We start from the raw sequence: 21610 nt of genomic DNA on the forward strand, positions 1-21610 counted from the left end.
TAGCAACATCCTCTGATGGGCTGCCCCGCTGAGATACTAGACGGCTTCACCCACTTTGGAGGTACCCAACGGAAAGAGAGAGAGAAAGAGAGGATGAATGTAGGAAAGGCAGGGAGGTTAACTAGACTGTATGCGTGTTTAGCGCACGCGAGCGCGTCACAGTGTGTGAAATGTCAAGTTTGTAAGGTAGTCGCCGTATTGAAACGTCACTTAGATAAGAGCGTTCAAGATCCACATAACGTGCATGTCCGTATAGTTGTCAAAGCGACAAACGTATCAAAATATATGCATGTTATCAGATACTTGGAAGGATAGCGGTGCCATGTTCTGACCAAGTGTTTTAATCGGGGGTAGTTTAACCTTCGGTTGTTTCCCACTGGCTATAGACTTCCGTGGACACTTTCTACTTCAAATCTCGCGAAACAACCCGCTTATTCTTTCTATCGTCACTGCTCCGCCAAGTTCGGAGACGAATGAGCGAGCTTCGTGCTTTTGAGCAAAACTGCATTGAGATTTACGGCCATCTTTTTGCGGAAAATGAGAGCTTCGTCGAGCGAAGGGATTTTTGTACAAAACGTGTCGTCGATGTACGAGAGGTGTCTCTTCGGTAATGCTCGGGTGGAATAATTGCATTCGCTGTTATAACAATCTTTCGCAAGAGATATGCTGTCATAAAGGCTGCAACTGGAATTATAATTATTTGTGGCAAGGGTCGCTTTAATAATGTATATGGCAATGGTCTTAATAAAAGGGAGAAAAAGAACTGACAATTGATTTGAGGCTCGTTGAGCGTTAAGAGGAAAGGAGAACGATATGAGAGAAAACAACAATGTTTAAAAGATAAAAATAGATGTTCGTTAACAGATGGACGAAAGAAGAAAAATCTTGAAAGAATTATTGCAGTCACCACAGACCGTTAACATTATCTCGATAAAGCCCCAATGACCTTCATGGTATAACATGCGGAGTATCTTCGCCATGACCCAAAACTAGACTTTCAGAGAGCAGCCTGTTCTCGATTCGCGCTGAAGATTAGGTCACTGATTGTCTGTCCCTGGCAAGCACAGATGCGCGTACTAAACGGTGAAGACTCCTCAGTTCGGGCTGTCCACATCATCAGTAAAAATGATAGCGTTCTCAAGCGGACCATTAAGAAGCACAAGAAGGGGAAAAAAATGCGGTAACTCACAGAATACACGGGTCTTGTTTCAATATATTACTGCGAGATCATCTTTAGCAGACAAGAGGCAATGTGAAAGAAGTGCGGCTGCTGCTAGCACTTCCGTCGCCGTGTTCGAAGTTTTTAAAGGAGCCCTGCAAGGCTTTTCCAAGTACTCATCGAATGGCTCCATTAAAACCGCTTATTGCCTCGCGAATCGACTGCCGCAAAAATTTTACAGCAGAGCTGTTATGGTCGAGGTTCGCCGCGTGTCGTAGATAGAAAATTATTATCATCATGAACCGGCACACGGTCAGACACTGCCCAAGAATTCTGTACAGATGGTTAACAAGAGAAGCTGAGACGTGCGGCCCGGTGTTTATCACTGGTGTTATCCCGACGGTTCGTTTAAATCTCCTTGAATTATTGGTTGCGTCTGCATGTACAGAAATCTTAATAGGTGTTCACCACCCGTGTGTTCCCTTGTTAATTTTTAATGGAGCAGTGTGGTGAGTAGTGGGACTTGCCCAATTTCTGTGGCACATACGCGCTATAGGAGTTATGCAGCAGAGCTGTTATGGTCGATATTTGCTGTGTACAAAGACAGAGAGAAAGAGAGAGAGGTGGGACTCGGACTCGCGTCCCCACGATCCGAAGGCGAGCGTCGTAACCACTCGGCTATCCAGGCACGCTAGCAAAGCATAGCATAGCCTTGTATAGTATAGTACAGCAAGGGGGTGGGAAAGGGAAGTGAGTGTAAGGAGGAGGGAAAGTATGAGGGGAGAAAAGTTACAGAGAGACAGAGATAGAAAGAAAGAGAAAGAGTGAAATAAATAGAAAGAAAGGGAAGAAAGAGTAAAAAAAGACAGAAGGCGAGAAAACGGCTACAGAGAGAGAGAGAAAGACATACAAAGAGAAATACAGAAAATAAAAGAAAGAAATGGAAGAAAGACAGAAAAAGATAGAAAGACAGATAAACAAATAGACATAGAGAGAAAGAAATAGAAAGACATATACTCAAAAAAGGAGAGCAAGCATACCCATGTATAGTATAGTATATCGCAAGGGGTGGGAAAGAGTGAGGTGAGAGGGTAAAAACCTAGCCAAGCCAGGACCAGCTAGGTGCCCACTAGCCCCGCTGTGACCCAGCCTTGCGCGACTTAGTGCAAGCTGCACAATTTTTTTTTAGAATCCGTTAATTACAAGAAGTACGAGGGGAGTTCACAGGGATTTATCGCGGGCTTCTAGCGCTTTCTCTCTCCTTTCGTACCAGTGAGCGCGCTTAAAGCTACGCATGTGGAGGGTTGACAAGGAGGTAAGGAGATGAGCCCGTTCTTCAGTGCGCGTCATGACCCTGAGCACTTTCTTTTCTCTTTTTTTTTTCTTCGAACGCGCGGCTTACTTTCAGTGTGATCGTGAGCGAGCGCGCGGGCACGTGGCGGCATCCCGCGGCAGCCGCGACAACTATGCAGGTCACGATGCTCAAATCAGCCAATGGCCGTTAGACTTTGGGTTAATGGCATCATTTGTAGAGAGCACAGACAGCACAAAGGAATCGATTCTGTACGCGGTTGACCCTAACCTTGAGTGCCAATTAGACCCCCAGCTCCCAAGACATATCGACACACTCATTCATCGCCTAAGACTCGGAACCGCTTACACAAAGCACTTCTTATTTCGGATTCATCGTGCATCATCGTCAACATGTTCATGCGGCCACGACGACGAGGATGTGCATCATCTGTTGCTCGACTGTCCCAAGTACGACACGCATAGACAGCGACTCGAACAAGAACTTCACACGCTGGACTCTGAGCGAACGTTTTCCTTAGCGAAAATACTAGGCCCATGGCCGACTAGGATAAACCGTAAAGCAATGAACGTGCTCCAGCGTTTTTTTGAAGACACTAATATTTGCGATGGCTACTGAGTTCTTGAACTTGTACGACTGTAGATATATATATATATATATATATATATATATAATATTATATATATATATATATATATATATATATATATATGATAATATATATATATATATATATTATATATATATATATATATATATTATATATTTATTTATTTATTTATTCTGTTATCTTAACAACTATGTGGAAAGGGGTAGCCGTCACCAAGCAATGGTGACAACAACACCTTCATTTATTTTCTATTTCAATAAAAAAAAAAAAAGAGGGAAGGATTTCTCGCTTATTTTGAGAATTAATTGTAAATGCCACGCCACGTGCAGCGCTATAATGTTTGGCTCACATTTTCTCAGCAGCCTCGACTACCGATCGGCAGCGTTTTCTGACCATGCTGAAAAAGTTTTGCAGGGCCCGTTTAAACTGGTGCTTTCTGTATTCGCTTCTGCATAAACCACATTTCTGCCCCCTTTCGCCTTGCAGAATTTAGGCTGAGGTGCGAAGTGCGAACTCGGTGCTCAGCAGCGGACGCCGCATAAGTCCTGCTACGATGACCTGCCGGGTCGAGACCCTCGGTGTGAAATGAACGAAAGAAGGGGAATGGGTCGAGGGGCTCGTTTATTTGTTAGGCTGGTAAAGATCACACAACCTTCGCTAGCAGGGAAGGTTGTCTGTTCGGCCCCCACATGTGGGATGTTTTTTCTTCGTGCCCTTTCATTCTTTTTTTTTATTTATCACACTTTACTTAACTTGAACTACAAGTAGCACGCCCATGCTTTCCTTGGCTTCATTATCCGCTGGCTTCACATGGTCATGTTTAGGAAATGTAGTTTGTGCACATAGAAGTCGTCATTGCAATATGCCGAGGCAGTTGTATTATGACGTGACATAAAAACGGTCAGCTCACGGTACTTGTACTAACGTGAAACCTCGATAACTTTGGAGCCCACCATAGATGTCACTTTTGCACCTCGTGTGTCAAGCTTCCGTATGATGCTGATAATTGATGTCAAATGTTTGCAGCTAGCAAGTTGTATGGGGAACCGGGAACAAGGTGCTGTTATTTTTCTAATTTTCTAACTTTAATTCACCCTGTACGTTTCCAATCGTCCTGTTTACATATTAACTTGGTGCTGCTGTAGGGTTGCCATGAGGTGAAGAGCTGCCTCTTCAGCGCACATAGCTCTAGTGTTGCAAAGAAAAATAGACAGACTTGCAAAGGACATCCATGAGCTTATTTTTGAATCTCCGCAGCACGCCTGCAGGGTATAGCGCTACCATCGGTATACAATGACATTGACACATGGTGCCCACATGGAGCACGTGTGTTTGTTTGCGCCAGCATTTTCTAATGGCTTTCGCTGACCTTTCCGTTCTCGTCGCGATAGATTTGCTGGTGTTACAACGATACACAGCATGTTGCATCCTTTGTTGGTAATGCGTTGTCTGTAAAGTTCACAGCACGCGGCGCGACAGCTCCGCTAACGAAATGCCGTGCGGAAGCGCCACATTATCTGTCGTATAGACTGCGTCTTCAGCTGCAATGACCACGTAGTCATGGCGGCCTATGTGGTTCACATGCTCCCAGCTAGGGGCGCCTTTTATGAAACGGGAATTTCATGACGCAAGTCTCTAGAAACTTTGCTATTTGTCTAGAGTGTTAATTTAATAACCTTTCGAAAACGCGATAAGTGTACTGATTGACCTGGAGCCGCATAATTTATTATCTTCTGTCCTTCTTCTGAAAGTGTTAACCATTGCGCGTTGCATGGCCGAAGAAAATGTCATAGTTTGCATAAGTAATGTGTAATGTAAAACATCCATGGGAGCAACTACAATTGAAAACGTACTTAACTGGATGAATCTATCCATAGTAAAGATCCCTCCAGGCGCTGTTTGACAGCTCAAGAAATCTCAATGTAACATTTCTCTTCCCGAATGTACGAAAAAAAAAAATATTGTAGAAACCTCCGCATGGCACTGATTTATTATTTTTCTCCTACAAATGTGCTATTCACGCCCCAAAATAAATATAAAGCTGTTATCATTTTTCGTTATGGAGAAGGATGCTCGAGATTTGCAGTGTTATATGAAAGCACTCAAACACCGACGAGTCCTAGCCGCTTGCGAGGCAGGCCTTCAACTACTGATGTCATATGCATTACAACCGTGTCTCCGCACCATTAACCATTGTGCAAGCTTCGGCGAGCTGTGAATTTAGCATCACGGATGAGTGATTTCCAATTTGCGTTCCGCACGTACTAGCAGCTGCGATGGCGACCCAGTTCTTTCACAGTCCATAAAAAGCAATCTTGACTTTCCCATTGGGTTGCCACTAAGAAATGTATGTGGTAGTACAAATGCTTCAGTGCGTCACCCTTTCTCAAGAGGGCGCTGCTGCGATGTTATAGCACATGCCTTCGTTGCCTTGTGTACAAGGGCGCCGTTAAGGCACTAGTGCTACTTGAGAAAATTTATAGCACAGGTACATTTTACTGTATCATGGAATTTTGGCATGTACTTTACGTTTTATTGCATACATCACAGGTTATTACCATAGTTTTGCTACATATACCTTAGCGCACTTTACAGTGACTGTTTTAGGTCCATTAACAGCCAGATAACATCTGCATCTCACAATTCATGTCTCCATTGTCAAGGCATTGACCTGGTGCTCTTTTATACTTGACCTTTGAGCTATCCACATTTATCTTTCTAAACTCGACCGGTGTCTCCCTTTCTTTCTCTCTTTCGCGCTATAATGTAGTTCTCGTTTAACAGTCATATTTTGCTCATTCGCTCACTCGTCTCCCAACCCTGTGCTTTAAAATGACAACGCAGGGATTTTCTTTTTACGTTCACGTTTTTTTTTTTTTATAAGCACAATATGCATGGGCGTTGCGAACGTAGAGTTTCTACAGAGGAGTTCATTGTCGAGGTGTACGTATTTTCCCACTAATAACGCATGTTTCAGAATACTAATTAACATAAATACTTTAGTTACCTTTTCTTATTAGAACCACGACTATATTTCACTATACACATTTTTTGGAGATAGTCGCATTTTAATTCACCCTCAAGTTTTCTTTAAAAACATGGAATTTTACTTATTCCAGATATTCGTATCCGAATTTTAGCTCTCATTCCGGGCAATATTGAAATCGAGCTGAGCTGAAACCGGTAACTGAGCTTGAATGATGGCATGTCCCGGCAGATTAACACCTGCAGACTTACATAAATGAGGTATAAATTTTTAGGTATGTATGTGCGCGTACATACGTACATACGTGCGTACGTACCTATGTATGTATGTATGTATGTATGTATGTATGTATGTATGTATGTATGTATGTATGTATGTATGTATGTATGTATGTATGTATGTATGTATGTATGTATGTATGTATGTACAGCTGATCGAAATGTCAGAGAGCACCACTGGCGTAACCAGGGGAGGGAGTTGGGGCGGTCCAAACACCCCCCCCCCCCCCAAATTTTTCACTTTAGCATGTGTATATGTACACACACATACAAACGCACGCATGAACATACGTAAAGTATGGTTGAGCCCCCGCCACCCCCCCCCCCCTGAAAAACTTTCTGGCTACACTACTGGAGAGGCCCCCTCAAGGAGTTCTTGAATAGCCCCATCAACATCAGCCTTCTTTGGTTTTAGAAGCAATAACAATGTGGACAATGTCAGATTTTTCTTATTCCAGAGACTCAAAGGAGAATAGGAGGGTGCAGATGTGGAGATGACTTTAGTGGGTCCGGACCAGTGGAGCAAAAATAGACCACAGGCAAAGGCGGCGTGTGCCTCGGTTTCCGAGTAAATGTGAGCTGCGCTGACGTCACGCACGCGCTACGAGGGAGAAGCAGCGGCAAGGAAAGCGGTGCGCGCGTCTCCGATTGGTCCGCTTCCCATTGCTTAGGTTGCGGCGACTCCAGGACGATCGAGGTGGTATTCAACTGGGCGATAAAAGCGCCGACAAAACGGATCCTCAGCGAAGTGCTCGCGGAGCGATTTCGCCTATACGCGAGGAAACGGCTCGACAGCGTTATACTGCCATTGGGGAACGACCGGACCAGATGAGAATGTTTAGCCCTCAGCGTTGCGAAGCGGAAAGTCAGCAACCATTTTCGACTGTTCCTCTCACAATTATTTGAGACGCACTTGGGTAATGAGTCCCTCAGTGCGCTGTGCGTGGTCGGCTGCGGATCCATGTCGCACAGTCTGTATCGATAACTTAGTAAGAAATAAACCGGCGTCATTGATTGTTTTGCGAAAACCCCTGCATTTTTACAACAGATCCGCGCCTGTGTAATCAATATAATAACTCTTAAGTACGATGTCTTCTTTCTTTTACTTATTAGTATACATCCGTGGCATCTGACCATTCACTGGGATAACAGCCCGGTTAGCTCACTTAGTCATCTTCGGCGGTTTCTGCACGACTTTTTGCTTGGAGTGGCTATATAGCAATATAAATTTCGACAGTATTCCTAATGAAATAAACAATCGCGTGCTACTCTAAGGAAAATTTACTTCTAACCTTTCTACCAAAAATATATTCGGATACTTTTCGGAGCAAACACAAACGCTCTCACATAAGGCCTTCGTGACACGTGCACATGCACATTATATTTACGTATGTATAACTCAGCGCCAACGAGATTGCTGGCTGTGTTTCTTCAACTTTTGTCTATAGCGCTGCGGAATGATTTGAGGACCAGGCTACCGCGCGTGATGCGTATTTCGAGAGTTGCTACAATCGAGTGAAAGTTTATCGAGATAAACAAGTCCTTGTGACTTACTACAGCGCGTGCGGGTATTGGCTGAAGAAGCTCCTGGTGTTTCGTAGAATATACTCTTGACGTTCCCTTTTGAGTGTAATCTTTATTATACGTAAGGGAACACGCTGTCACTGGTGGCCCCGCCAGCATCAGAGATAGAGCGGGGGCCAGCTATCTTCTGTTCCATTTGGAACAAACATCACATTACACGTGCCTCAACATGTATCAAAAACGTTTTAAGTATCATTATTGTCTTGAGTGCTTCTACTTGTGAGGCACTGCCTTGTTGAAGTACATCCAGAACATGAGCGGAATAATGTTAAGCTTTTAAAAACATTACATTTTTATAAAAGCGGCCTAGAGAAACTACGCTTTTCTTTTTAGTCGTAGCGGTTCGATAGTACTTAGCGTAAAGTAATGCGACAAGTTAGGCTGGCCGTATCGAGCTTCCATTAATGTCATCGTTACTCTATCGGCAGTTGCTTTAATGTGTAGAAATGATCCTACTTGCAGAACTAAATATAGTTATACCAGCTGTTCAAAGTTAAGCTTTAAGGCTTGGTTAAAATTCAGCTCTGGGAAGAACGTTAAAACCACCTTTAGAGATAAGTTATGTATGCAGGGAGACACAAAGTGAGACAATAATTATTGCTGTCGGGCTCCAATTAACTATTATTGAATAATGAACTTTTAATGAGTGCCGCAAGCGGGCATGTTTGTATTGAAAAGTTGGAGGTAGTCGCGTTTCTACACAGTTGCACTTGGAAGAATTCTTATAGCATGTATATGTGCCCCGAGATATCCCGCTGCAAAGTTTAATTGCGGTTTGCATGATTACGCATGCAAGGCGGTGAGTATCGGCGCAATGTTCCTCCCTGATGTGACGAGCAGTCATTGCCTGCTATCGCCAGCCAGTAGCTAAAGGGTAACCGTTATCATCCTTGCCTATGCCTTCGACCCGTTGTCAGATTAAACGCTGCCCGTAACTGCTGCGACACATCAGGGAGAAGCTTTGCGCCAGTGTTCACTGTCTTGCACGTGTAATCATTAGGGGTGTGCGAATATTCGAAAATTTCGAATAGAGAATCGAATAGCATTCTATTCGATTCGGTACTAGAATCGAATGGTACATATTCGAAATGCCGAATATTTTTCGAATAGTTTTTGAATTATTAGCACCGACGGGAGAACCGGAAAGCAACGAAACTCTGGAACAGCCAAAGGTCATTTTTCTTCTTTAATTTTACGAGATTCTTTTTTTAGATTTTACGAGACTATCTACGTATATTGATTACCGGATGAAGGCATTTCTTCTGAAAACTCTACTCCTACTCAGTTTTTACTATGCTGCAGCTGCATCGCATTAATCAGTGTCTGTCTTCTCTTGTAATAACTGGAGGTGGGGACTACGGCTGCATTCAACTTCACGAATAACAACAGACGCAAGTGTTGTACTTGCGTAAATTGTTTTTGCAGATACAACTTTCAACACTGACGTTCACAGGCTATCGGTGCCGAGGCCCATGTTGTAATGACAGGTTCATCAGTTTTATTACAGTTTTAGCTGTATGCGTGGTGTTCGGGTCCAAATTGATTAGTTTTAATGTCTCAATTTTATTCAAAAGCAGGCGACAAAGTATCACTTTGATTACGGTAGTCATTGCTGTATTGCAACCTACAGTTACAAGATGTTTCGAAGGCTCTGGTCGCTGCTGTATACGAGATTATCCCAATTTTCATAAGTGAGGTATTTTGACTCGGTTAAAAATTTAAAAAAAAGATCGTACCGTTCTTTGGCGAAAGTTTGTGAATATTTGTTTAAAATAAAATTCTGCGGAGCTCTCCGACTATTTCGAAAATGGCCGCCTTACTATTCGAAAACTATTCAAAGATTATTCGATTAGTATTCGTATTCGATTCGGTGTCATCACTATTCAATTCCTATTCAATTCGGTTCCAAAATTCACTATTCGCCCACACCCCTATAATCAGGCAAACCGCAATTAAACTTTGCAGCAGGATATGTCGGGGCACAGACATGCTAAAAGAATTATTCCAAGTGGAACTGTGTAGAAACGCGACTGCCTCCAACTATTCAATACAAACATGCCCGCTTGCTGTTCTAATTAAAAAGTTCATTATTCCATATTAATTAAATGGATGACTGACAGTGATCATTATTGTCTCACTTTTGTCCCCCTGGATAAAAGACTAATCTGCAAAGGTGGTTTTCACGTACCTCCCAGTGCTGAGTTTTAACAAAACCATAAAGCTTAATTTTGAACACCCTGTATATACAAAACATTTACCGCATATTTGCATTTGGGCAATATATTTATATGTTAGCCCCTCTCACGAAGAATCCGATTATTCTACGTTGGGCGAACATTCATTCTTCCTTGTGGTTAACTGTTTTATAAGCTAATTCCTTGCCCCGGAAATATGCTCTTTCGCAGAATTGCTTGCCGCATAGTGTTTCCTGCCTTCCCTCACAGCATTTTCATTTCCGTGTATTTTACTGGTTTTTACCACACACTACATCCATTATATGAATTATAGTTCGATTTGCTGTATAAATGTCTGCGTACACCAAGTGCGCAAACGTGCAGGTGGTTCTCGCGGTTGTTGATTCTATATATAACGCTGCGTTGAGCTTTATAACGCGTGCGAACGGCGCTCTAGCACGGCTGATAGTTTTGAATGGTTTTATTTGCCGTTGATTTGAATTATGCTGGTTATAATTGCGGATTTCTTGCCTGTTTTAAATGCGAATGCATTTCTTAGTCGGGCTATGTAAGGCATCCGGCGTTGTCCGCGCGCCTCTCCGCTCTCACTCCCTCTCCCATAGCAACAGCTGCGGGCGCGCGCGCTTATCCTCGCCCCCTGCAACCGGAGCAGGTGGTGCGGGCGGAGTAGCGGAGAGTGAGTGGAGAGGAGGAGCGCGCTCTGGCGTGTGAGGGCGCTCGCATCGCGGGAGCTCGGCCAGCGCAAATTTTTTCCAGGTGGCATTGGCTCGGCGGAGCTCCCGCGTGTGTGGAGAGGGTAGGTGAAGTGCTTCGCCGCTCCTTCTCTCGCCGTTCGCTCTCTCTCCTCCCTGCGCCACCGCCTCAATGCAGTGCGTTTGAAACGCGTTTGTAGCGTTTGTGCTGCCTTGGCACAGCCTCAAAAACAGCGCGTTCTAAACGCGTTTGTGCTGCATTGAAGGCGGTGGCAACATCGCTGAGGTGATTACGAACGCACGTAGGAAGCGTTCGTTGAAAGAGGCGCCCAAAAGGGAGACACTTGAGCGCATCGATGTGTCCAGCTTTACGCCATTAAAATTACTACGACGTGTACTCTCGGCGCAAGAAATGCATTCGCATTTCCTCACGATTCCCTTCGGGGAGGTGGGGGCATTTTTTTTTCTTCCTACTTGCATTATCTGGCCAAAACGACAAAATATATTAGACTTGGCCGAGCTGCTTCCAGCCGGCATATTCTGATGTACCACTGCTGCCCGTGTATAGTTATACGGTGTGAGTATACAGCAAGTTGAGACGAACAACAGTGGTTGTTATGACTTGTGGCGCACTAAAAATCGTACGTGCGCATATTTATTTTCGCCTCCATGGTGAGGTATACGGTACTATATGGCTATAACGTGGGCCAGCGCCATTGCTACTTACATACATCCGTACCTGTTTTCCTGTTTAATCTCCACAGTTGTTCACCCCCCCCCCCCGTTCTTTTTCTCTGGTTCATGGTTACTGACGTGGTGTCGACGAACAATGTGTAATAATGTCCACGTATCGCTGTGCGACAGGTGTTATTTCGAGATTCCCTTCCTGCTGTCGCAAGCACAAGACGAAGCATGGCTTGAGTTTGTTCCGGTGTGTATAGAAAACGACGGGGTACATACGCTGCCAGAGTGCACAGCGGTGTGCGCAGTACTGTCACGTAGGGCTTGCGTCAGCGACACGTAGGCTATGGCAGGAAAACTGCAGTCGTTCTGGCTGGCTAACTTGCCTTTAACAGAAAAGGGAAGTGATGGGTAGGACCAACACCCTCTAGAAAGCTCTCCCTTTCCAGCTGGTGTTGGCTGTACTCGCAGAGCGTTAGCGTGCGTTGAGAATTTGCGGCAATATTTATCGATTGCCTGTTGGTTACTCACTCTTTTAATAGTCGCAATGAGAAATAGTGTTACGTTATAATGTATCGGAGAATTATTCCCGCATTAGCCGCAGAATTGTTGTTGCCTAGCGCTACTTCTATCATTCCTCATTTCCCCATCCCCAAGTGTAGAGTGATAAACCTGGCACGTCCTCGGTCAACGTCCCCGCCTTGCCCTTTTCTATCTATCTATCTATCTATCTATCTATCTATCTATCTATCTATCTATCTATCTATCTATCTATCTATCTATCTATCTATCTATCTATCTATCTATCTATCTATCTATCTATCTATCTATCTATCTATCTATCTATCTATCTATCTATCTATCTATCTATCTATCTTTACCTTGAGAGACGGCCTGGTAAGCCAGGCAAAATGTTCAAAGAAAAGAAGGGTGATGACGGCGCACTGAAATTCTCGTACAAGATAGCTGCCAGACAGCCATGACATCACTGAGCAGCATCTACTCTGGTTGAATTCTTTTTTGGTTTGTCTGGTTTGGTTGGTCTGGTTTAAGTAATTAAAAAAAGCATGTATTTCTTTCACAAGGAACCAAATAATTAACCTAACAAGCTTACAGATTTTTTTTTGTTTCTTTCTGCTCCGAAGCGGCTTAAGATAACTTTTTAAAGTATGTGACGAGAAATTACCGTACCGGCTTTGAAGATCCGACGTGTAGTTCAAGAGAGGGCACGCTAGCCTTGAATTTCTTCATTATTAATTAATCTTCTCATTAGCCTTTTCATTAAGATAAGTGATAAGTTCTCTTGAAGCCGTAGAGCATCGTCTAATATGGTGCAAAAGTTACAATACTCCCTGTAAAAGGCTTTTTTCGTGAAGGTACACGTGGTCTGGACAAGAGGCCAATATCACTATGCTCGATATTGCAAGGCTGAAACACAGCGCAGCGCACGCATTGATACTACTTTCTTGAAGAGTGAGGATTATCTCAGTATAACTAAACTTCACTATTGAAACCTTGACCCTGTCAAAACGTTTTGTTGTTTTATTGACATCTGTAATTTTTTAGCCTTAGCAAACTGCAATGAGGGACGTCATTTCGCAAGAACAGTTGTATCTTATGAACTGCCCGGAAAGCTGTGTGTGTGTGTGTGTGTGTGTGTGTGTGTGTGTGTGTGTGTGTGTGTGTGTGTGTGTGTGTGTGTGTGTGTGTGTGTGTGTGTGTGTGTGTGTGTGTGTGTGTGTGTGTGTGTGTGTGTGTGTGTGTGTGTGTGTGTGTGTGTGTGTGTCAACAATAATATCTGGAGTTTTACGTCCCAAAACGTCGATATGATTATGAGGGACGCCGTAGCGGAGGGCTCCGGAAATCTTGACCATCTGGTGTTCTTTAACGTGCTCTTTACATCGCACAGTACACGGGCCTCTAGCATTTTGCCTCCATCGAAATGCGACCGCCGTGGCCGTGATCGAACCTACTACCATCGGGTCAGCAGCCGAGTGCCGTAACCGCTCCACCACCGTACCGGACTTTGTATGTATGTCGTGTACGTGTGTGTCAACTTTAAGTTCATCGTTCCTTTGTTCTTTCTTTCTATGGCCTTTGTTTAAAATTTTGCTCTCGTTAAATGTACGTACATCTATTCATTAAAAGAAGGGCAGCCAGCGCCCTCTAGGCGCCGACAGCTCCTTGAATTGAGATAATAATATTATTATCTCAACGAAAACTCGAGCTTTTCCACCAAATGAAAGAAAATAGCTTGTACAGAACACTTTACCCACCTAAATAGATTTAGAGTGGCGCTTTCAACGAGTGCGCAGCAACTATGTTACGTGTATTTTTAGGCTGCATACAAAAGGTCGCCTACGAGATTATGGCATTAACTATCTTCAGAGTGCTCTTAAGAGCTATTACCTCAAGGTCATGTTTTGAGTTATAAGTTGATCGTTTGCTTCTTGGATAGCGTTCTCACTTCTTTTCTTTTCTAGGATGAAATGTAGTGTGTTTGGGATGTAACGGACTACAGGCTCGGTGACGCAGGGGCGTAGCCAGAAATTTTTTTAAGCCATATTTTATGTATGTTCGTGCGTGCGTTTGTATGTGCGCGTCTATATATAAACATGCAAACAGAGAGGGGGGGGGAGAGGAGGCGTTGAAACCCCCCCTCCCCAACTAAGCCAGTGCGGTGAAGCTTATAAAAGAGACATTACTTTATTGCGTCACCCAAACTATACGGCCCCAGGCCCTTTTTGAGGATACAGGCGGTTTCGTCCGAGCAGCTTGCCTCGTCGGCTGCCGGAGGCAGACTCCTTGTCGCTTCGATAACGCACTCTCGTCCCCACGGAGACCACGTGACCTGACCACGCTACACAGAAAGAAGCTCTCGGGGTTCGAATGCGAGAGGCGCGATGACAGGCTGACACCTCTCGCTTCCATTAACTCTTCGAGGGAAGAGCAGGGTTCCGTTCACCATCACCTGAACGACCGAGAGACGGTGGTCGCGGGCTCGCGAGGTGTGTGAAAACGGCTTCAAGGTGCGTAGGGCTGCAACGCCGATACATCTCAGACGAATTCCGCGAACTTGCTGTCACGCAAAAAGAGCGAAATAAAAATCGTTTAATTGATGTGAAACAGAAGACTGCCTGCGTTTGATTTTCGCCACCGTTTATAAGTGAACCACAGCCGCGGGTAAAACCCGGATAACAAACGATCAAATTGCTTTCCGCGTCTCGCCCGAGCGAGTAGTTTTCATGCGGTATAGTAACTCTCCCCAGATGTTTTTGCAGTCACACTTAACGCAGATACTCGAGACCGCATTTTAACTCGCGTAATTCTACTGCGCATATCCTGAACATTTTACTGGGGCTACGGCGATTGAATTATCGTGGCGGCACTCGCACTCTCCACTTTAAAGAGCGATAAAATATCCGAATGTGAAACCGGATGGGAGGGCTAAAAGCGGGAGAGAGAAGGGGAGAGAAACAATTTTACAAGCAGATATCTGTACCATCTTCCCGCGTTCCTATTAAGTCTTTGCGCCTCCTTTAAAAGCGCTCAATCGTCTTCTTCTAAAACTTCAGCTGCCTCATTCGACAACGAGGAAGTTAACTGCTGCATTGTTGCCTATGAATTGCCCATGAAACATGAGACAGTTCCTATTACCTGCGGAAGTGTTTCATATGCAATTCGGAAATTCTGCCACCGTTATCAATTCTAAAAGAATAATACACAGCCTACTGTGATTATTCATCGTGCCTGTCTTTTTTTGCGTCGCGTTCTCCCCAGTTGAGTGTTATCCAGCATCCACAAATCGAAGTCATGCGCTGAAACCGGAGAACGCACAGAGTAGGCCTACTACATGGCTTCCAACGGGATACTGTCCTCCGAGATGGGCGTGGTAGTGACGTGTGCCACCTGCAAATTTTACGCGCCCGTTTCCGGTTCCTGTACTGACCTTTCTTCCATCTTATCTCTTTAAATCTTCTTTCCCGATGCAAGGTACAAATCCGTACATTTTTGGGGGGTTAAATTCTCTTCCTATCCTTCTCTTCTCTCTCGCCACATGGCTTTTCACATAGGCAACAGCCGCCTACATGGCTTACCGCAGTACAAGATGTCGCTGTTCAAATTTAACAGACATTAAGTTGTCCGCAGGAAAGTCAACATACACACTGTCTTGTCCTTGCTGCTAATTTCCGTCTCCCTCTTATGAACTGTTATTGAAATGAGAAAATAGCGAGCCGTCTACATGTGTCGCCGAGGAAATTCGCACTCGAAGTTGCTTGAACAAGTGAAGCAGCACATTCAGGATGGCCGTTTCCTGCTCAATTTTTCCGGAGAAATGGTTGCGGGCTCGATTTCCGTCCACGATGATTCAGTTCTGATGACGGCGTAATACAAGAACGCTCGTGCACTTTTATTTATGCTAAGATATTAGAGAGTCTTTAGAATAGGTGACTCAAGGAGCTTGGGGATCCAAGAAACTTGGGAGCCTCCAGGGCGCATGTGCAGAACCCAAGCCACTCTTGGGTTTTTTCGCTCGCGTTGTCCCAAGACCCAAAAATCGAAAACTAGCGTGGGGCCCCAAGGCGTCTTGGGCCGCCAGCAAGACGACGCAGACGCAGCGCGGGCCACGGCGCAGTATGGCCCGAGTCTCGCATAAGTTTTAATTTCGTCACGTGTGGCGTGCCGTGCGTTTGACCCAACTCTCAAACTCTGCTGCTCCTCCGAACACAATAGCAGCCTACCCAACGCAGCTTGGGGACCCAGTGTCTTGGGTCCCCAATTCTAAAACTCGCTAATGAAACGCCGGAGCTCCAAAATGATCTTGAAGCCTTCCACGACGGCGACACGGGTGTTGCTTTAAAACGTTAAGCCAGCACAATCGATCCATCCATTCTCGTTGAAAATGGCGTCATAATAACATGCCGCCACTAACGGCGTAGTTTCGTAGGGGGGAGCATCTTGGCATTACATTCTAATCTAATGCAAAGATTGTAATTAACCCATAGATATTTGTATGAAATATCCACCTTCCCGAAGCTCTGAGATTCTAAACAGATGCAGTCAAAATGATCTAGATATGTTGAGAATATTGGTTAAAAAATAGAGAGAGAGAGACTTGATGCAGTAATGCTTTCATTTGGGCCAGTTGGTGCAAACTTGTAACTTGATTCATGGCTGCGCTAAAAACACGGACAACAGAAGAGACGTACACTCCCAACGTACACCCAGAAGAGACGTTGCGCCCGTCCTGTGTACGTCTCTTCTGTTGTCCGTGTTTTTAGCGCAGCCATGAATCAAGTTACGAGAGAGAGAGAGAGTTATTCGTAGAAAAGAAATTGAGACGTAGGTAACTGCAGTATAGATAGATGTTTTAATGCATATACACAGAAGAACACAGAGAAATGGACGTAATGCTGCAATGCGATCGATGCAGTGTATAAGACCTAATTATTACAAACAGACTAGGCGACGACGTATTACCACACCACCAATCAAAAATCGTCAATCATCACCATTCCCGTATAGGTTTGACGTAGGCTCCTCTAAGTTGTCCACAGATTACTGTACTTGTGTTATAAGACAGAGCAAGAGAGAGAGAGAGAGAGAGAGAGAGAGTCTTCAGTAAGGACGAGATAAGTTTGTCTGACAAGAGCATGCTATTCCAAGTCACTGCAATGATAAATACAATGGTATACACACATGACTTACAGGGCCACCTACGGCTAGACGCGCACTATACAAGATACTTATGTCCCCATATACACACCGTGAAATCCCGTAAACGTTCAGAGCTTTGTGCCGGCAGCTCTGTAACGATGGAAGGTGTGCCGCTTCTTGACGATGTCGGTCTTGCAATATGCTTTGCGCAGAGTCCGGCGGCATCCGGGAGAACGGTGCTCGGCCGCGCAAGAGAAAGAAGCCGCGGGTGCTCTTCTCGCAGTCGCAGGTGTATGAGCTGGAGAGGCGCTTCAAGCAGCAAAAGTACCTATCGGCACCGGAAAGGGACCACTTGGCGAATGCCCTGAAGCTTACGTCAACTCAGGTAGGAAGGGTGTTTGTCACTAAGTCCGCGCGCATTGACAGTCAGGTGATACGCGGCATGGCTTCCGGTGACGCACCTGGTGCGCCCTTGCTAATTTGTGCCCTGAAATCATTGTCCTTTCCCTATACTGCTTTCATCTTTCTGCTTATTTCAATCGGTAAATCTGCTTACAGTGCGCTATATTGAAATATCAATTCAAGAACAATATACACATACGGAAGGGCAGAAGGAAGCGTTCAAACATAAATATGAGAAGCATGTAGCAATATGAAAATTTTCAAAGGTTTAGTCAGGTGTTTGCAACGTGCTCAACTCGACCAAATTTTGTTCGGGAGGGGGGGGGGGGGGAGGGAGGGTTCAACCATTCTTTATGTATCTTCGTGCGTGCGTTTGTATGTGTGCGTGCATATGTACACATGCAAAATTGATCATTTTTGGTGGGTTTGAACTACCCCCCCCCCCACTCCCCCTCCCCCCGGCTACGCCACAGGTAACGGTGGCGATGTATACACTGTATTCGCAGGCTGAAAAACAAGTTTCTGCATGCACTGATTTTGCGTAAGCACAATCAACGTATATGCTTTTAGGTTTACGTGTTTGCCGTGAAGCTAAATATTCCATCAGAACCACCTCAGATGTAGCAGGAAGCGATGTGTGTTTTTCTCACAGAAGATGGGGTTAGAGGGGCACCATATGTCATGTCCGCAAGCGATCGGAGTGCCCGCAGTGCTGACGTCCGGAGCGCGAATCGCAAGAGCTGGAGCAAGCGCTCTCACTGTAAAAGAAAGAAAAACGAAAGAAAATATCAAGCAAAAAAGAAGATAATTGTAAGCCCAAAAGGTATTAGGGCGTAGCACTTTGCTTTTGCTTCCGTCAGTGGCTCTGGGGAGGCTTTTTACTTTGAGCAATCTTTAATTTTTCGCTGCTTCAAAGAGAGAGCATAAAGTCACCAGAACCAGGCAGTAAACCAGCACAACTCTTAGAACGACAGAAAATTGAGCTGGTTGGCAAGGATTCATCATAACAGATGGTAACTCGTGCAAACAGGGATGCAAGAGAAGAGAACGAGACAACACAGAAGCCGTCGTTTGTGTTGTGTTCCTCTCTTCTTTTGTGTCCGTGTTTGTACGCCTTACCTCATTTTGTGATGAACAGCAGAACTCCCCTATTTGCGATCGTACTCTCAAACGTGGAAACTTTTGGGCTTCTCTTCGATGTACCTTGAGCGCACTAGCCACGCACTGAAGAGAAAAAAAAAGCGGTATTTCAGACGAGCCGACTGGTGAATACAAAGAAAGTGCTCAAGTTGAACTGGTCTGCGTCTCTATATGGATTCCTCAGGCACCGGCATTGTCTGGCCAACAATACGAGGCCAGACTCTTCCCAGTAGGAAATGTCTTTTTTTTCCCCCTCGAACATCGTTTTCTTTGTCCGCGGCACGCTATGTACTATAACGAGATAGGAGAGCGTATGCTTTTACTGCATTTATACTTGTACACATACCTTATAAAACAGTATCTTAACCAACAACAATCTGTCATCATCGTATGATCGCGTTGATCAATATAGGAGGTAATAATGAGAGACAGAGAGAAAAAAAAGCACACCAACCATCGGCATGTCTTGTATCAAACACGCATAGCGCGAACTGTGTGTTTCTGACAAGTGTGCGCATGATCAGGGCATGTGCAAATTGATCAACACCTTGATGATGCCATGTCCTGTCTCTTGGCGGCTTGTCATTTCACGAGTTATCAAAGTCCTCTCCACTCGCAGAATTGTTCCCGCGGTCGTAAGGTTCTCTCGTCGCGTAGAACGGGCCACGAAGAGTCGCTGTGCATGTTCGCCTCGTAACTAAGGGGAAACACCGCAAGCGACGACCTCTCAGGGTGTAACATCAACACGCATACCTTACACACGCTGTCCACGCGACGCAGGTGAAGATCTGGTTCCAGAACCGGCGCTACAAGTGTAAACGTCAGAAGCAGGACAAGTCCCTGGAGATGGTGGCGGCAGCCACGGCGCGCCGCGTGGCTGTGCCCGTGCTGGTGCGCGATGGCAAGCCCGCTGCCGTGCCGTTTGCTCCGTCCGCTTACCCAATGCACCCGTACTTTGCCGGCACCGCGACCCTGGGCCCGCCGCCGCCGCCGCAGCCGCCCACCCAGCCGCCAGACGCGCTTCTGTACCCAGCCATGGTGGGCCACAAGCCGGCCTCCGCCACAGCCATTAAGTCATGGTGAATGCCGCAGAACTGCGCATATCGTGCGCGCGTGTGTGTATGTGTGTGTTTCGCCCTGCGGAGACTCCTGCAGTGTATACGTCATCTCTCGCAAGCGTTGCTTGCATTTCGGCACCGTCCACGATCTTCGAAGAGAAATGTTTGCAGGCTCGGAGGGGAAGCCAAGACCTCTACCTATAGGGGCCCAGTTGAGAAAGCAATAACGTCCCAGTAGCGACAGCAGCCGTCTTTATTGTTCAATATTTTAATATCAATGGCAATACTGACCCATTATTTACCACAGACATCGTATGGAATATTTAGTACAATCAATAATGGTATTGTAGCATTCAAAGTAAATGTGGTATCAACCAACAGGGGGTGCTCATGTAGTTCCTGCGTAAAAGCGATTATAAACTTCTAAAAAATAGAACAAATTGTAACAATAAGCATAATAAATAAAAAAACTGTCACCTAGGTCGCATTTGCATAATCGAAATCAGGTTTACATTTGAGAAACGGAAAGCTACTCACCTTCGATTCGCTCAACTTTCTGCTTTTGCGCGCTACGCCCAGTGCACCGACAAGAGTGCCTCATATATTCTTAAAGACAGCGTATATCTGCCAGTGAGAAGGACGCATAATGCATCATAGTTTTGATACAAACGTCCGAAGTACATTTTGAGTCAGTAATTTTGAGAGTCGATGCTAAGCTTGCCTGTCTGCGCACCCGCTGATGAAACAAGACGAATATGATTTTCGAATATTCATCATTCGGAGAGTCGTTATATAATTTTACCATATCCACCAAACGCATTTCAGGATTACGCTTTTCAGCAACGAATCTCGACGCTTTTTCGAAAATTCAAGCGGATGTTATGCAATCACAAATGGCTGAAAGGGCATTACGATACGTCTAATACGTCTTTTATTATGTGCTGTGTACGCGATCAGTTTACATGAAGCCCAGTTTGCTCGAGAAATATGCTATTCAAGTGATAAGACGCCTAGCGAGCGGTCGCAGCGAGAAAAACGCTGTACGCATATACCCGCTCTGCTGTATAAGCTTTCAGTAACACAACTAGTCGGACAACCTATAATGCTTACTTGCATATTTGAGGAGTGCGAATGTAAACTTACTTCATATATGATGGGCCCGACGACGGCCTTAATCTGTACTCGTTCCACGGATACTGTGGTATAAACACGACCCATGAGTGCGTCTAAAACATGTACGATCATAAAGACTTCTTTCACTACCATGTCTCCGAATCTTCATTTCGGGTTGTTTATATGTTTGCGACGGCAGCCTACAAGATTTATCGCATATAATTCTACTGACATACGGTAAATCAACATTGCAGGGTAGATCATTTCAACACTGCATCAATGAGCAGTAATCGAACCTATATGACTTCGTGCTTGTGTAGCCGGCAGAACGACATAGCCCCTGAGCCACTGCGGCGGGTTTGTACCGCGTGCGGGCAGTATGAACAGAAAGCTGTTTGTTCACATTGATTTCAAGTTCTTCATACAAGAACTCGTTGCAAGAAACAAACAAGAGCACCAAAACTGTATTAAGTACGAGGAAGATACACAAACATGGGATAACACGATAGATTAATATCCGCCGACACCATTTTTCGAAGGTGAGTTTACTCTGCCATACAAATCTCCAGTACACAGAGATGGCTCTGAGCAAGTGTGAAGCTCAGTAGATGCCGATAAGATATTTTATTTTGATATTAAAGTCAATTTTCCCTTGGCGCACCCACCGACATCGACACCAGCTTGACTTCAGGCTACAGTACTAATTCCAGTGACTTCACGCAGCAGTCTGGCTATAGATAGT

At 44.9% G+C, this 21610-nt stretch overlaps 1 protein-coding gene across 1 annotated transcript in view; it reads left to right on the top strand.

Moving 5' to 3' along the window:
- Window positions 1–21044, top strand: part of LOC119378863 (homeobox protein Nkx-2.5) — a 40386-nt gene extending 19342 nt beyond the window's left edge. Inside the window, exons 2-3 of the mRNA XM_037647911.2 lie at window positions 17368–17540; window positions 19478–21044. Coding sequence (XP_037503839.1) covers window positions 17368–17540; window positions 19478–19780 — 476 coding nt within the window. The 3' untranslated portion in view covers window positions 19781–21044. The remainder of the gene's footprint in view (window positions 1–17367; window positions 17541–19477) is intronic.
- The last annotated feature ends 566 nt before the right edge of the window (window positions 21045–21610 follow it).

The sequence above is a fragment of the Rhipicephalus sanguineus genome, chromosome 1 (genome assembly GCF_013339695.2).
Source record: "Rhipicephalus sanguineus isolate Rsan-2018 chromosome 1, BIME_Rsan_1.4, whole genome shotgun sequence".
Taxonomy (NCBI): Eukaryota; Metazoa; Arthropoda; class Arachnida; order Ixodida; family Ixodidae; genus Rhipicephalus; species Rhipicephalus sanguineus.